Here is a 15,127-nt window from a genome sequence, read left to right on the forward strand (position 1 = left end):
GTGATTAATCTTGGCAGTGAAAGGAATGCTGCTGGCTGAGTAACCTGCTATAAGTCTTGATGGGCTAACTTAAGGCAAGGTTACAAGGCGTCTCTCTCTCTCTCTCTCTCTCTCTCTCTCTCTCTCTCTCTCTCTCTCTCTCTCTCTCTCTCTCTCTCGGTGTTAGAAAAGTAAGCAAACGGGTATAATATAGAGAGGGGGGGGGGGTAGTGAAGGAGTCTCTCTCTCTCTCTCTCTCTCTCTCTCCCACCTTTCCACTATTAAACATCCCAAAATAATACACATTGCCAAAAGTTCACCATTCGTGCTCGCCCACTAACACGCCTCATAGACATCCATAAACATTCACAAACATTCACCTCGATATTTATGGCTCGGACGCTCACACTCCGTCCATAACATTCATCCTCCGGGCATACATATTCATGGCGCCTCCCCAGGAATTGAAATCCGGACTCGCGGACGTTAGATAAATTGATACAAAGGAGTTTTCATCAGACAAGTACATAGATTAGGACGGGAGGGAGAGATTTATAACAGGACGCAATACTACAATGGGGCGCTCGCTACAAGGATGCCAGACGGGAGTGGTTTATAATATGCGGTCGTTCCCGGGTGTGAGGTGGCCGTAGAGTTTGGCAGCAGGTGGTGAAGGTAGAGAATACTAGAGATGGGGGCATACGGTACAGCTGCACGTGGCCTCGGTGCTCATTTTCGTCACATTAGCCCTTGAGCTTGTGGGACGCAGGGCCAGTGTGAAATTCAGGGATGTGGTCAGTGGTTTCTACTTTTTCCCACATATATTAATATATTTGATTACAATGTGTGTCTGAATACGTTTAAATGTTGTATATGTTTTAAGTGTCTCCGCCAAGTGATGGATACGCATTCCCTAGACAGGTTCATAAGTTAAGTATACTACGGTACTGACACTAGGCTAAGATGAATTTATTGGTATTTGATATTTCATAATAATGTAATCACCTAATATCAGGATGGGATATATTATGGGAACCTCAAACATAATCTCGTGTAGAGCTCCCAGAAAACTGTAACCGGCCCGGGAACAGCATACAGTAGAGACCCCTTAGATGACCCTCTAGTCTAGAGAACTCAATCGGGTCTCTACACAGTGCCGCTAAAATTTACGGAGGGGCGTGTCCTGTGCGTTACCATTGCCGTGGGTGGCGCACTGCTTGGCGGGGGGAGAGAGAGAGAGAGAGAGAGAGAGAGAGAGAGAGAGAGAGAGAGAGAGAGAGAGAGAGAGAGAGAGAGAGAGAGAGGAGAGAGAGTCGGTATTTTCAAACGCTCCCACTTAGTAAATCAACTATTTCCGAAGGCCAAAAAGGAGATCAGTCGCGTTCTAATGAGTGTGTATGTATATTCATGGCATAAAACAAAAAACTACCTCTGCAAATGCCCAAAACTCCTACGAAAGCCTTGTTGAAACTATCCCTGGAAATGCCTCAAACTCCTACGAAAGCCTTGTCAAATATGTGGCCTATACTTGGGGGTCGAAATGTTGAAGTATATGGCCCCTCAGTACAGTTGACACGCTTGCCAGACTGTCATCCCGGCGGCCGAGGTGACGTGCGGTACGATAACCTGACGTGACGTTGGCGCCGGGCAGGTGATGGGGCCACAGGTGCACCAGGCAGTCACTTCCTGGCTGTCGTGACGCTAACACACCCGTTGCGCCGCCTCACACTTGCGACTTTCCGCGTGTAGTGTGACTGGAGGCCCCGCGCTCTCCTCACCCTCTAACTCTACTCGTGCTAAACTGTGTGTCGTGACCCCCGGGACACTGTGACCTCATCTGTGTTTATTGACTCGCCATGGTGACCTCGTGAGTGGAGAGGCGCCCCCCTTGCTGGACACCTGACCCGAGCTAGCCCAGGATGATGAATACAGGTGAGATGCCCTAGCTGCCCCCTGCCCCCTGCCCATGCCCCGCCGCCACCTGCCCCCCACGTCCTTCCCCTACTCCCCCCTTCCCCCCAGCCCCGCATTCCTCCACGGAGGTTGCCCACTGCAGCGTAATGTTGGTTTAGATCAGCTGTTTAGTGTGTGTGTATCTGTAGTCGTTCTCCATCATCTTCAGCCATCACAAGTTCCATTTTTTTATAATTTTTCGTGTTTTTCTTCTTTCGCCTGCTTTTTGTTATTATCGGTGATTCGTCGATGTTCGTTCACTTACTGTTATGGATGAAGTGAGTCTGCGGCGATGAACGTGAAGTCGGTAGCTCTTGAAAGGCCTTTGCTGGAGACTGTTCCTCGGCGAAGACCGTGATCCGTCCAGCAGCAGATAGTAAACAAAATTCTTCGCTTTACCACGCAATTCCGAAGATAATAATTCTTCTACTACTACTACTACTACTACTACTACTACTACTATTACTACTACTACAAGGCTACTACTACTTAACTGATCTTTTTTAATGTGTGCTGTCACGTACTATTCAAGCATCGGAAACTATGTAAATAAGCTGATAAAATAATGAAACATAAACAACGGAATGTAGGCCTAAGTACAGAACTAAAACACACACACACACACACACACACACACACACACACACACACATAATGTCCCCTGTGTAGCCTGTCACCATGACCAGGTCGGGTGGGCGGATTTGCAAGCCGGTTAAGACTTGCTGATTCCCCTCTGTGCTATGTGCTGTGAGGTGCTTTAATGAGGCCAGCTATAATGCAGCCCCTTAAGGGTGGATGCTGTTGTGTCCTGCCCCGCGTTGAGTACAGACACACATGCACCAACACATGCCTGAGACGCCTAATAAGGTTCAGCAGTTTCCAGAGTGTTGTTTGTGTCATTATCCTCGCCTTTGCTCATAAGGAAAAGTACCATGGAGATGAAATAGGCTACTAAGATAAAAGACAATTGCAGGAACACCATGCCAGAATAACAGTAATAATAACCCCCACCACTAACTAAACTGCTACCACCACTACTGTACTGCTATTCTTGTTGTTTCTGCTGGTTGTGTTGCCGCAGAACACCATCACACCATGCCACGAGAAACCACTTTGTCAGGATCTCGTGTTCCTCTTCGCAACACGTGCCGCCGCGCCCGCCGTCCCAGCGCGGCGCGTCGGCCTGCCACGCACATGGGTCTGGCGGCGGCTCGCTCGGTCATCAGCCGCACACAATGCCGCGGCGACATTAACAACTTTTTGCGTCGCCAAACTTGGTCTGCGCGGCGGCCTTTGCTTTGCTTTCAAGGTAACAGGTGTCGACACTCCGCTTTTTGTGCCTCCATTAAACGTCACGGACACGGGCACGTCGGGGATGGCTCCGTTAGGCCCGACTCGCTGCCCGGAGGCTGGCCATCTGCCCGCCCGCTTATTCCTAACCTAACTATACTTAACCCAAGCTAACCTAACGTAACCTGACGTATTCAAGAGTGGGCGCCACATATACGTAGAGAGAGGGGAAATATGTTGCCCGGCCGAGGGAGTGGGGGCGGATCAAAAGCTCTGTGCGTTCTCTTCAGGCAAATACATCTTTTTTTGTTGTGAAGGGGTCGATGAATTTTGCACAGTAATTATCAGGGGGTAGGTCCAACTCGGACCATTCTGAAATACCAACCTGCTGAGCCTCCCCCGCTGCCACCGGCCAACGGGTCTCGAGTAGAGGCGACCATGCAGTTCACGGGCACATATTAAAGAAAAAGACAACAGTAATCGTTATTGTAATTCTATAGTTATTCTTATGATTATAAATTTGATTAGTAGTGAAAATATAATAATGGGTTTTATTGTTAACGGTATTGCTGTTCATGCTGTTGTTGTTAATAAAAATGACACGCCCGAAGGAACAATATTTTGAACGATTCATGCCGTGATTCGTGTCGATTTGCATTCACCTTCTCTCATGTTGTTGATGATGATATTGCTGGTGCTGCTGATGCTGATGATAATGATGGCGATGAGGGTGGCATTCTGGTTTTTACTCGAATTTTTCTTTGCTTTTGTTACAGTTGTTTTTGATTTACAACGCACCTGGCAACACTTATAGGAGTTATGAGTCACCGAGGATAAACAGCGAACAGGAAAATATATTAATAATTTATGTGGCGTGAGTTGCACAATCAGGACACCACTTGGAATTTTTTTAAATGAGCTTATACAGCGCTACGGAGACGCATGAACACTCCCCCCCCCCCCCACACACACCAGGGGACGCCTCGTGTTGGGCTCGAACCATCGGATACTAGATGAACGGGTATGACCTCTCTACCGCTGCGCCAACAAACTCACGAAATCTTGGAGAACATAACATCTTTTTTTTTTCAATGCTAGTAAGACGCAGAAGGTATCTATTGTATTCTTTCTGTACCGCCAGGCTCCTTGTTTTAGAGACACAAAAACTATTTCACTGCCAACAAGGTGCAGAGTACATGAATGCTCTTCCTTTATGATGCATTTTTATAGTGCTGCTTAGAAAGTAAACATGGTTATTTTTTTTTTCGTCGTTTGGAGTCACTATAGGCGTCCTCCTTATAGTTAAAGCAGGGAGATGGAAGCACAAGTTAGTGATTGATTTTTTTTGCTGTTTGAAAGACACGCATCCTTCTCCATCTCTCTTCAGCGGCAGCGAGGTGGAGAGAGTTATTTATTTATTTGCCATTTGAAAGACACAAACAATGCTTCATCCTTCTGGTATATTAACGAGAGGTGGAAAGAAGACATATTCCTTTATAAATCCATCTCTTCCTTCAATGGCAGGGAGGTGTAGAATGTTTATTTACTCATTCTTCATTCTTTTATATACCGTTGGGAAAACAAGAGACAAGGCATCCATTTTGTGCTAAGGCGGAGCAGAAAGAATAGCAACAGGCTCCCTTTCGAATCCTTCTCTCCCTTTAGTGGCAGTGAGATGAAGACTGTTAAGGTACTCATTCTTTTATATACCGTTGGGATGACACAGGCACAAGGCATCCATCTTGTGCTAAGGCGGGGCAGAAAGAATAGCAACAGGCTCCCTTTCGAATCCTTCTCTCCCTTTAGTGGCAGTGAGATGAAGAATGTGAAGGTACTCATTCTTTTATATACCGTTGGGAAGACACAGACACAAGGCATCCATCTTGTGCTAAGGCGGGGCAGAAAGAATACAAAGGCCTTTTTTATCGTTTTTGCTTCCTGTTTATTGAAGTTCACGCCGGGTCTCTGTCTGTGTATGTGTGGGTGTGTGGGTGGGGGAGAGGGGGAGCCCAGCCGTCGACAAGCGGGCTATCTAATCGGCGGTGGTGAGCGAGGCGCCGCATTGGGCCGCCGCAGAACAGCATCACCAGGAAGGAAATACAAGAAACAAAAAGAAAAGAAAAAGGAAGTATGGTTCAGGCAACGCTGGCGACGAGGATGAGGGGAAATGTGATACCGATGGCGCCTCGACTCGTACCCCCCCCTCTTCTTCCCCTCCACCCCCCCTCCTCTCCCTTTCCCCCCTCCCTCATAGGCTGTGTGTGTGTGTGTGTGTGTGTGTGTGTGTGTGTGTGTGTGTGTGTTGATCAGTAGTCCGACGTGGGTGGCCAGTTGCAGGAACACATATTTTTCAAGACAGACAGACGGACATTTTATCTTCTTCCTCTTCTTTTTCTTCTTCTTCTTCTTTTCCTTTTCCTCCTCCGTCTGTCTCGTCTTATTCTCTCGTTCACCATCTTCACCTTTACTTTTCTTCTTGTTGTTCTTGTTCTTTGTTCTTTTTGCTCTTCTTCTTCTTCTTCTTCTTCTTCTTCTTCCTCCTGCTCGTCCTTCTTCCTCTTCCTCTCTCTGCGGTCACCATCACCACCACCACCTCCTCCTCCTCCTCCTCCTCCTCCTCCTCCTCACGCTCCATCACGTTTGTTAAATTTGCACAATCGACGCAGAATCTCGTCCCGCTATCATCATCATCATCATTACTATTATTATTATTATTATTATTATTATTATTATTATTATTAGTGGTAGTAATGGCGGCGCGGGAGTCCCTATTATCTGCCTAGTATCTCTTTGCTTCGCCGCTATAAATGATTACGAATATATTTTTCTCTTTTTTTATCCTGTGGTTAGATTCGACGATAGGGACGCCATCGCCAGTCGCCGCTTCTCATTTGTTTTTTTCCATCTTTTTATTATTTACGTTCTGCATATTTCTTTTCTGACTCTGCTCTCGCTCGCTCTCTCTTACGATGACGCGTCCGTTTACAAATACCTGGAATGATGATCTGGGTGTTGACTTTCCTTCGGTTAATTTTGTGTGTGCTTTCCTTCTCCACCTCCTTCTCCTCTTCCTCCTCCTCTTCTTTCTCTTCCAACTCCTTCTTTTCTCTCTCTTTCTTCCCTTTCTCCAGCTACTCTCTCTTCATCTTAGCCTTCTTCTCTATTCTCCTGTTCTTTCTTCCCTTTCTCCTCTTCTTCTTTCTCCTCCTTTTCGTTATCAATTCCTCTGCTTTCTCGTCTTCTCCTCCATCCTTTTCTCAACTTCTCTTTTTTCTCCTTTTCTTCCTCCCTTTCCAGCTTAGCCTCCTCCTCTTTCTCATCCAATTCTGCTATTCTTTCTCCTTCTTTTGTTTCTCCTCCCTTTCCATTTAAACCTTGTTCTCTTCTCTTTCTCATCCACTTCTTTCTCCTTTGCCTCCTCCTCCGCCTTTCTTTTCTCCTCATATATTGTAACACATTTTGAAGTGCCCAACCACGCGTGAGTGAGTGAGTGAGTGAATGAGTCAGTGAGGAATCAGTTGAGTTTTTAACCCCTAGACTTTAAAACTAAATAAACTAACATATAGATTTGGTGGATGAAGGAGCGAGTGAGTGAGTGCATGAGTGAGCGAGCGAGTGAGTGAGGGAATGAATGTAAGGGGAGGGAATTCGTAACACCGAGATTTCTAATAAAACACTAACAAGAAGATTTGGTGGATGAGCGAGCGAGTGAGTGCATGAGCGAGCGAGTGAGTGCATGAGTGAGCGAACGAGTGAGTGAGGGAATGAATGTAAGGGGAGGGAATTCGTAACACCGAGACTTCTAATAAAACACTAACAAGAAAATTTGGTGGATGAGCGAGTGAATGAGCGAGTGAGTGAGGGAATGGACTAGAAAATGAGAGGCTATGAGTGGAAAAAAAGTGGCTTGAAGAATAGAGCGCGTGTGAGTCATGAATGGAGTAGCGATTGAGGCGTGAATCATGCGAACCGCCGCCCTCTCTCACGTCCATCAGCAAGGAATTGAAGCAAAACTTATCTTCGCCACAGTCCACGCACGCAGATCGTCGACTTGATATTAGAATCCCCGGAGATCAGATTTACCGATGGGATTCCCTTTACTAAGACTCTCAATGCTTTATTTCTGGTTTTCTGATTGTCTTGTTTGTTATTTTTTTCATTATAGTTGTTTTCCCTGTCACTATACAACTCTTGTCACCAAAATATACCTTCGCCTCAGACCATGCATGCCTCTCTCTCTCTCTCTCTCTCTCTCTCTCTCTCTCTCTCTCTCTCACATTTATTTCCTCCCTCATTCCTTTTCTTTCCCTCATTCCTTTTCTCTCCCTCCCTCATTCCCCTCCCCCTCTGCTTCCTCCCAGTTTTGTTTTATTAATATTTGCTCGGTAAGAGGAGGTCGGGATATGGGGAAGCCCGTCTGGGATATCTTACAAGGGTATTTTTTGTCACGGTGGCGGTTACGAATGTATGAGTTTACCCTGAACCCTGTCTCCCTCATTCCAATTCTTTCTTTCTCTCTCTCTTCCCTACTCACACATTCCTGAACTGAATCCTTCCCTCTATCCCTCCCGCGCTCCTCTCAATAAGATGACGAGAGAGAGAGAGAGAGAGAGAGAGAGAGAGAGAGAGAGAGAGAGAGAGAGAGAATTAGTGTAGAATGAGATAACGAAGCGTGTTGAGTGATTAGCCAGTCTCCCACGGTTTGTCATCATCTTATAAAGTTGCATTACTTTTCGTTCTGCTTTTTTTATTTTGTTTTTGTAATGTTGGACTTTCTTTCTCTCTCTCTCTCTCTCTCTCTCTCTCTCTCTCTCTCTCTCTCTCTCTCTAAATTTTACCCGCGAGCCGTTTTCATTTAATTTCATCCATTTATTTTCTTTCTTTCATTCATTCATTAATTAGGTTTTATTTTCTTTCATTCTTTATTTATTTATTCATTCGGGCTTTTCTCAGTTCTATGTTAGGTTTCTCTTTCTTCATTTCTTTCCTTTTTCCTTTCTATCTTTCTTTCTTTCTTTCTTATCCGGCGCGGTACGAAGAATTACCTTCAGAACTCCTCCACGAGGCTGTTTTCTGTTGACCCCGTTTCACTAAGGCCAGCTGGGTCCTGAATATATGTGTGTGTTCTATAGGTAGGTAGGCAGCCCTCTCTCTCCTTTCCCTCCTCCCTCCCTCCGTCCCTTCTACCTCATTCCGGCACCCCACTGTCATTCCCTTCCCTCTCCCCTTTCCTTCCCTTTCTCTCCCCTTCCCTACTTTTCCCTCCCATCCCTCCCTCTCCTTCTCTTCCTTTCCTTTCCTTCCCATCCCTCCCCTTTCCTCCCTTTCTCTCCCCTTCCCTTCCCTTCCCATCACTCCCCTTTCCTTTCCTTCCCATCACTCCCCTTCCTTCTCCTTCTCCTCCCTTCCCTCCCCACCTTTGTCCTTTACAACTCTCTTTGATTTGGCAACACTGCATGCTTAGAATACGGACGAAAATTTGTTATGATGAGATATACGTGACGAGAGAGAGAGAGAGAGAGAGAGAGAGAGAGAGAGAGAGAGAGAGACCTACTGCTACCTCGTAAATAAAAGATGTGTTTGTTGGTGTTGGTGGCGGTGGTGGTGGTGCTGTGGGTGGCGGCGGCGGCGGTGGTGGAGAGGGATGAGACGAAGAAAAATGCTGCAACACGATTCGGGGCAAAGGAAAGGTCTGAGGGTAGGGGGGAAAGGGGGTTGAAACTGGTGTGTGTGTGTGTGTGTGTGTCGAGTCTCTGAGATGTGTTGAAATTGAGTTTTAGGCGAAGATGAGAAGGAGAAGGAGAAATAAATAAAAGAAAGAGGAGGAGAAGAAGTAAGAAGAGGAATAGAGGAAGGAGGAAAGAAGAAGAAAAAACGAAGGGGAGGAGGAGAAGGAGGAGGAGGGGAAGAAGGAAGAAACGAGATTTAAGAAAGAGGAGGAAACGAAGAAACAAAGGGAGAAAATGAAGGAGAAAAAACAGAGGAATTGGAAGAAGGATAAGGAAGGAAAGTAAGAGAGTAAGAAAGAGTGGAAGAAGATTAAGAAAGAGGATGAAGAAATACAAGAAGAAGAAGAAGAAGGAGGAGAGTGAGGGCGGTGAGGGGGTGGGTTCGTCAGCATGTGGTCCTCAGGTCGCCCGATACATTTGTCCCTGTTCTCCCTCATTACCTGACCATCAATATCCACTCCCTCACCTCTCACTTCTCTCCCCTCCCTCCCTATCCTTCCCATGCTCTCTCTCTCTCTCTCTCTCTCTCTCTCTCTCTCTCTCTCTCTCTCTCTCTCTCTCTCTCTCTCTCTCTCTCTCATCTAACAACCACTATAGCAGCGCCTAAGCTCACTATCATGTCACCTTCGCCTTGCACCCACACCGGTCAGCTCAGCAGCCAAGCCAAGTGTACTGTATTGGTTTTCCTGCTGTCCATCTCCCTTCTAATGGGATCAGGATGTTATCGATGCTCCTTTGTCTCTGTCTGTCTGGCTGTCCGGTGATCCTCCCGCTCTGCACTTCCCTTGTATGCTGCTGATCACTCCTTGCCACTTACCACTTCTGCCCAAGAGTACTGAGTCTGTTGCTTTCCGTCTTCCGTCTAATGAACTCAGGATGCTATCGATGCGTTTTTGTCTCTGTCTCCCACGCGAACCTTCCCCCTCTCTATTTTCCGCCTTTTTGCTCATCTCTTCTTACCACTAACGCTGTCTACGCACTCAGCGGCCAAGCGTATTGATTCTGTTGCTTTCCGTCTTCCGTCTAATGAGCTCAGGATGCTATCGATGCGGTTTCGTCTCTGTCTCCCACGCGATGCTGTCCCTTCTCTATTTTCCGTGTTGGTTCTCATCTCTTCTTGCCACTAAAGCCGTCCACGCACTCAGCAGCCAAGCGTACTGATTCTGTTGCTTTCCGTCTTCCGTCTAATGAGCTCAGGATGCTATCGATGCGGTTTCGTCTCTGTCTCCCACGCGATGCTGTCCTTTCTCTATTTTCCGTGTTGGTGCGAGGTTGCAAGGTCTTCTGTTGGTCCTTAATCCCTGACCCCAAGTAATCTGCATGGGTTGTCTTGTTCCGGTGTATGTTAGTATCTGTCTCCTGGAGGTTGTTTGTCCTAGAACGCCCCCAGTCTCTTGTTCCTCTCTGGCGCCTCCCACACACACACACACACGCACATTCGATTCTAGGCTGTGGGATTGCTATACAGGGAGACTTGATGTGTGGGAGGGAGGGTTGATAAGGATGGAAAGTAGAAGGAACCGAGAAAGGAGATGAAAAAGACGGTGGAGTTGAAGAGGAAAGGAAGACAAGAAGGAAAGATAAGAGTAAGAAGAGGAATTAAGGATATGTTGTTGTTCTTGTTGTGAGGAGAGAGAGTAGGGGAAGGAAGGGGCGGGGAGGAAAGACGAAAGGAAGGAAGGAAGGAAGGAAGGAAGGAGAGGTAGGAGAAGGAGGATGAAAAGAAAATGACGTAGGTATCTGCTTTCCACTTTCTAATACTCCTTAGTGATGACGTTATTAGTGCTGTTAGTGTATGTAATATAGGATGTCGAATCTCTCTTCTTAGCCGCGTGAAACATATCATTAACTACTACTACTACTACTACTACTACTACTACTACTACTACTACTACTACTACTATTACTATTACTACTGATGTTTAAACTGGCATGAGGTTTGGTGTGATAGTTTTTTTTATATATATCTTTCGTAGTCATCGAAGTGCCGTGCTAGGCTATACACCAAAGGGCCGCCGACAATGTTACCAGCCCCGAGTGACCTCAACACCCCTCTTATCAGGTGTTTGCCGCTCCCACTATCTCTCTTATCTTCTTGGTGTGTTCTCTTGATTCTCGTTGCGACTTTTTTTTAACGTATATGATGATGATGAAGTTAATATTATGATAATGCTAACTGTGACTCTTTTCAACGCGTACGATAATGAGGTGTTAATACGATGCTAATAGTCGTGGTAATAGTGATGATAATGATAATGATAACGCTTAGTGGGCTTAATTTTGTTTCTTATTGTTTGTTTCTACCTTCAAGTTGCTTCCTTCGATGTAGAAAAAAAAAGCTGGACAAATGTACGAGACTTTGTTGCTGACGTACGATTAGTGATGCTTTTTTTTTTTTTCTTTGTTTTCCTGTTTTTGTGTGTGCTATCGTCTCGTATATATATTTTTTCGAACCGTGTTTAATAAGAGAAATCAGGTCATTACCGTGCCCACCATATGCAGTATCATGTGTTTGTTTGACGTCTGAACTTGTCTTTCGATATCAATATATATTTTTTTAGGTTTATCAAGTCTTTATTTTTGGGGGGGGGGGGGGGGCTAGAGGCTGCCGTTGTTTATTTGTTTACTTGTTTATTTGTTTATTTTCATGTGTTGCTCTCGATTCAACTCTCGTTTTTATAAGTGCAAAATCCGATATTATGTCTGTCTGTCTTTTCTATTCAGTTTTCTCTGATTACTTTCATATTCTCGACAGGTGGAGGTCATTGTATTTTTTTTCACTCACGGTCATTACATTTTCGACATTGTAAAGTTATTTCCTCTCTTCTCTCTTTTTCTTTCACCGTCTTCATCATTCTTCCACAAAGTAAAGTTTTCTTCTCTTTTTCCTTTCCTTTTCTCCATCATATTTTCGTCATGTAAAGTTCTCCTCTTCTTTTTCTCTCTCTTCTCTGCTCCTTCTCTCTCATAATTGGCGTTCTTCTCAATAGTATACCTCCCTCCTTTCTCTCTCTCCTTCCCTCGCTCTCTTTCGTCCTTGGTGGTGTATCAGTATTTCTACGGGGACATGACGAAGACTTCCTGCAAACTAACCTTAAGAAGAAACACCAATACGCAGAGGCGAGGTGTGTCCACGCAAACACTTGGGTACGTTCAGTCCCCCTTGCTGCTGGGAGTGTCTCATCAGAACCAGAACAAGGCAAGCAGAGGAAGCAGAGAGAGGTAGAGGCAGGCAGAGGGGCGAAGGCAGATATCCACAGACTTCATTCCCACGACGCTGCCTTGGGTTCCTTCTTCATTAGCCGGAGTGGATGCTGGGAGGGTGGCTGGCGTCATAAGCGTGTGTCCGACTTCGTTCCCGTTGCTGTGTTGTCCAAGATCCGCCCGTCACTGTAGTTTTAAGGCACAAGCACAGTGGAAAGGCTGGGCAGTTACAGACGGAGACAGGTAAGGTAACGTACTATTGGTTCCCGTAATGCCGGTCTATATTTCCGTTACTATACTCTAGTTCCGACGAAAATAATAAAAAAATTGTCTTGTATTCGTTTTAGAGGATTTTATATTGAAGGGCCTTTATATTAGTTTTCTCTAATTATCATAGCTTTTTTTTTTTTTTACACTCAATGACTGTCTGATGTATTGAGCTGACTAAACAGTGGTAATGGCAAAAAAGTGAAAGAGCAAAACCAAAACCATGCCCGGAAGGAGAACATTGCTTCGCGTCCTCATCTTTCTGACCCCATCACGGTCAGAGGTGACGGAGCAACAAATAGGAACATACGCAGCGTTGTGAGGTTAAAGCGTTGGCGACCTCGGAGTATCGGCAGGGCATGGGGTTGAGGGTTGGGGTGGGGGGTGAGGTGCGTGCTTTCAGGGGGCAGCTGCTGGAACGCCTTTGACGATAATGTGTCGGAGGCGGCGGCGGGCACGGCCTCCCCTCAATATTCCTGGCCGCGTGGACGCCCGCCGCGTGACTTACGTACCTGTCTCGCCGGGACTTGGGAGTTATGGCTCACGTGTGTGTGTGTGTGTGTGTGTGTGTGTATGTGTGTGTGTGTTCAGAGTGTCTAATACCAGGCTTTCCGTGTCCCCAGGAGAGTGTGCCATCAGCGGGTTCGGGCTGCCGTCCGTGGGCGTCGCCGTGTCCTCTCCCAGCCACGTCCACCTCGACTACAACGAAAACGTGACCCAGACGCCCATGGCCGCCCACATGGCCGAGGGTGGCGTGGCGCACTACCCGCCGCACGGGGGCTTCATGGCGGGCTCCTACCCTGGCGGCGGACTTGGCGGGCAGCTCTTCCAGCACTATCACGGTAACGGCGGCCCCCTCAGGTCAGGCCACCACGCTGGGGGCCTGGTGTACCCCGGGCCGCTGCTGGGCCACCACCAGCACCAGCAGCATCCCCACCACGCCCACCACCACCCCCACCACCCGCGGGGCATGGAGCCCTACCCCGGCGGCGGCGGCGGCCACCGCTGGGAGGGCGGGGGCGGCGGTGGTCGGGGCGGGGCGGGGGAGAAGGCGCGGCGGGAGCAGCGGATCCGGCGTCCCATGAACGCCTTCATGGTGTGGGCCAAGGTGGAGCGCAAGAAGCTGGCGGACGAGAACCCCGACCTGCACAACGCCGACCTCTCCAAGATGCTGGGTGAGTGTTACGTTTAGTACAGTCAAAGCATTCTTAACAGCGGTGAATAACGTCAATAACACCAGGGGAGGGAAAAACAGCCCATCACGTTATCAGTACCACCCCGTGACAGCGAGGGGTGGGGAGCCGCTGGGGGACAGGTGGTGATGGAAGGTGTGCGGGCAGGCGAGGGCGGCGAGGGACAGGTGTAGGGGCGGCGCGAGGGAGGCTGCGCTATCGGAGGTACTTGAGGGCCGGCGGGGCGGAGATAGCGGAGAGATAGCGCGGGGGAGGGAGAGATAGTGGTGGTGATTAGGGGACTCGAACTGGGAGACACCACACTACACGCCACATCACACACACACACACACACACACACACACACACACACACACACACACACACACACACACATACGTACATAGCAGAGGGATGAGTGTTATCAGGTAGTCGCGTGCTTAAGGGTTTCGCCTGATATCAACCTTATATACTGTATTATCTGCCGCTCCTCCTCCTCCTCCTCCTCCTCCTCCTCTTATTTGGGTCTCTTTCTCCTCTTTTCTTTTTCAGTTTTTCATCACTAGGCGCGACGATTTTTATCTATCTATTATCTATCTATCTATATCTATTTATCTATTAATGAGGGCAGTAAATGAAATGACCTCGTAAACTTTAATTATTATCTTCCTCTTCCATACATTAATTTTTTTTCCTGTTTCTCTTCCTCCTCTTTCTTCTCCTTCTTTTCTTTCTTTTAGTTTCCATATTGTTCCCTTTTCTTTTCTCCTCCTCTTCATTCTCCTCTCTCTCCCCTTTTTATTTCTCTTCTTCTTCCTCTTCTTCCTCTTCTTCCTCCCTTCGTCTCTCTCTTTTTCTGTCTTTCATGCGTGGCTTCTGTTCCCCTCCTCCTCCACTTTCCTCTCTATCTCTCTCTCTCTCTCTCTCTATCTATCTTCATCCTCTCCAATACGATAGATAACTCCAAGAAGAGGATAGACAGAGTAATGAATAGGGAGAATAGGTGGTGTTGGAGGAGGAGGAAGAGGAGGGGATACAGAGGAAGAGCAGAGAATGGGAGGGACAGGCATGAAGTTGAAAAATGTAGAGGGCGGAGGTATAGCAAAAAAAAAAAAAAAAAAAAAGAGAGAGAGAGAGGTGCGGGGAGGAGGAGGAGGAGGGTAAAGGGGAGGAAAGGTGTGGGAAAAGAAGCAATAAAACAGGTGTATGAAAAAGGACCCTTGGCAGCCACACACCTGTCCAAGGAAGGCGAACACCTGTGGGAGCCAACGACTACTACTACTACTGCTACTGCTACTACTACTTTTTTTTTTTTTTTTTTTACTACTACATAAATGATACCTCCACCCATGTTTATTTCCCGACACATACTACTACTACTACTACTACTACAACGACTACTACTACTACAACGACTACTACTACTACTACCACTACTGTTACTACTACTACTACAACGACTACTACTACTACTACTACTACTACTACTACTACTACTACTACTACTACTACTACTACTACTACTACTACTAC

At 46.9% G+C, this 15,127-nt stretch overlaps 1 protein-coding gene across 2 annotated transcripts in view; it reads left to right on the forward strand.

Annotated features, from left to right (window-relative positions):
- Positions 1-1,644: 1,644 nt before the first annotated feature.
- Positions 1,645-15,127, forward strand: part of LOC127002816 (putative transcription factor SOX-15) — a 30,449-nt gene continuing 16,966 nt past the window's right edge. For both annotated transcript variants that reach the window (XR_007756557.1, XM_050869034.1), the window contains exons 1-2: positions 1,645-1,911; positions 13,046-13,597. Coding sequence is in view for 1 of the 2 variants with exons in the window: in XM_050869034.1 (XP_050724991.1) it covers positions 1,899-1,911; positions 13,046-13,597 (565 nt within the window). In the remaining variant the exon portion in view is untranslated. The remainder of the gene's footprint in view (positions 1,912-13,045; positions 13,598-15,127) is intronic.

The sequence above is a fragment of the Eriocheir sinensis genome, chromosome 2 (genome assembly GCF_024679095.1).
Source record: "Eriocheir sinensis breed Jianghai 21 chromosome 2, ASM2467909v1, whole genome shotgun sequence".
Classification (NCBI taxonomy): Eukaryota; Metazoa; Arthropoda; class Malacostraca; order Decapoda; family Varunidae; genus Eriocheir; species Eriocheir sinensis.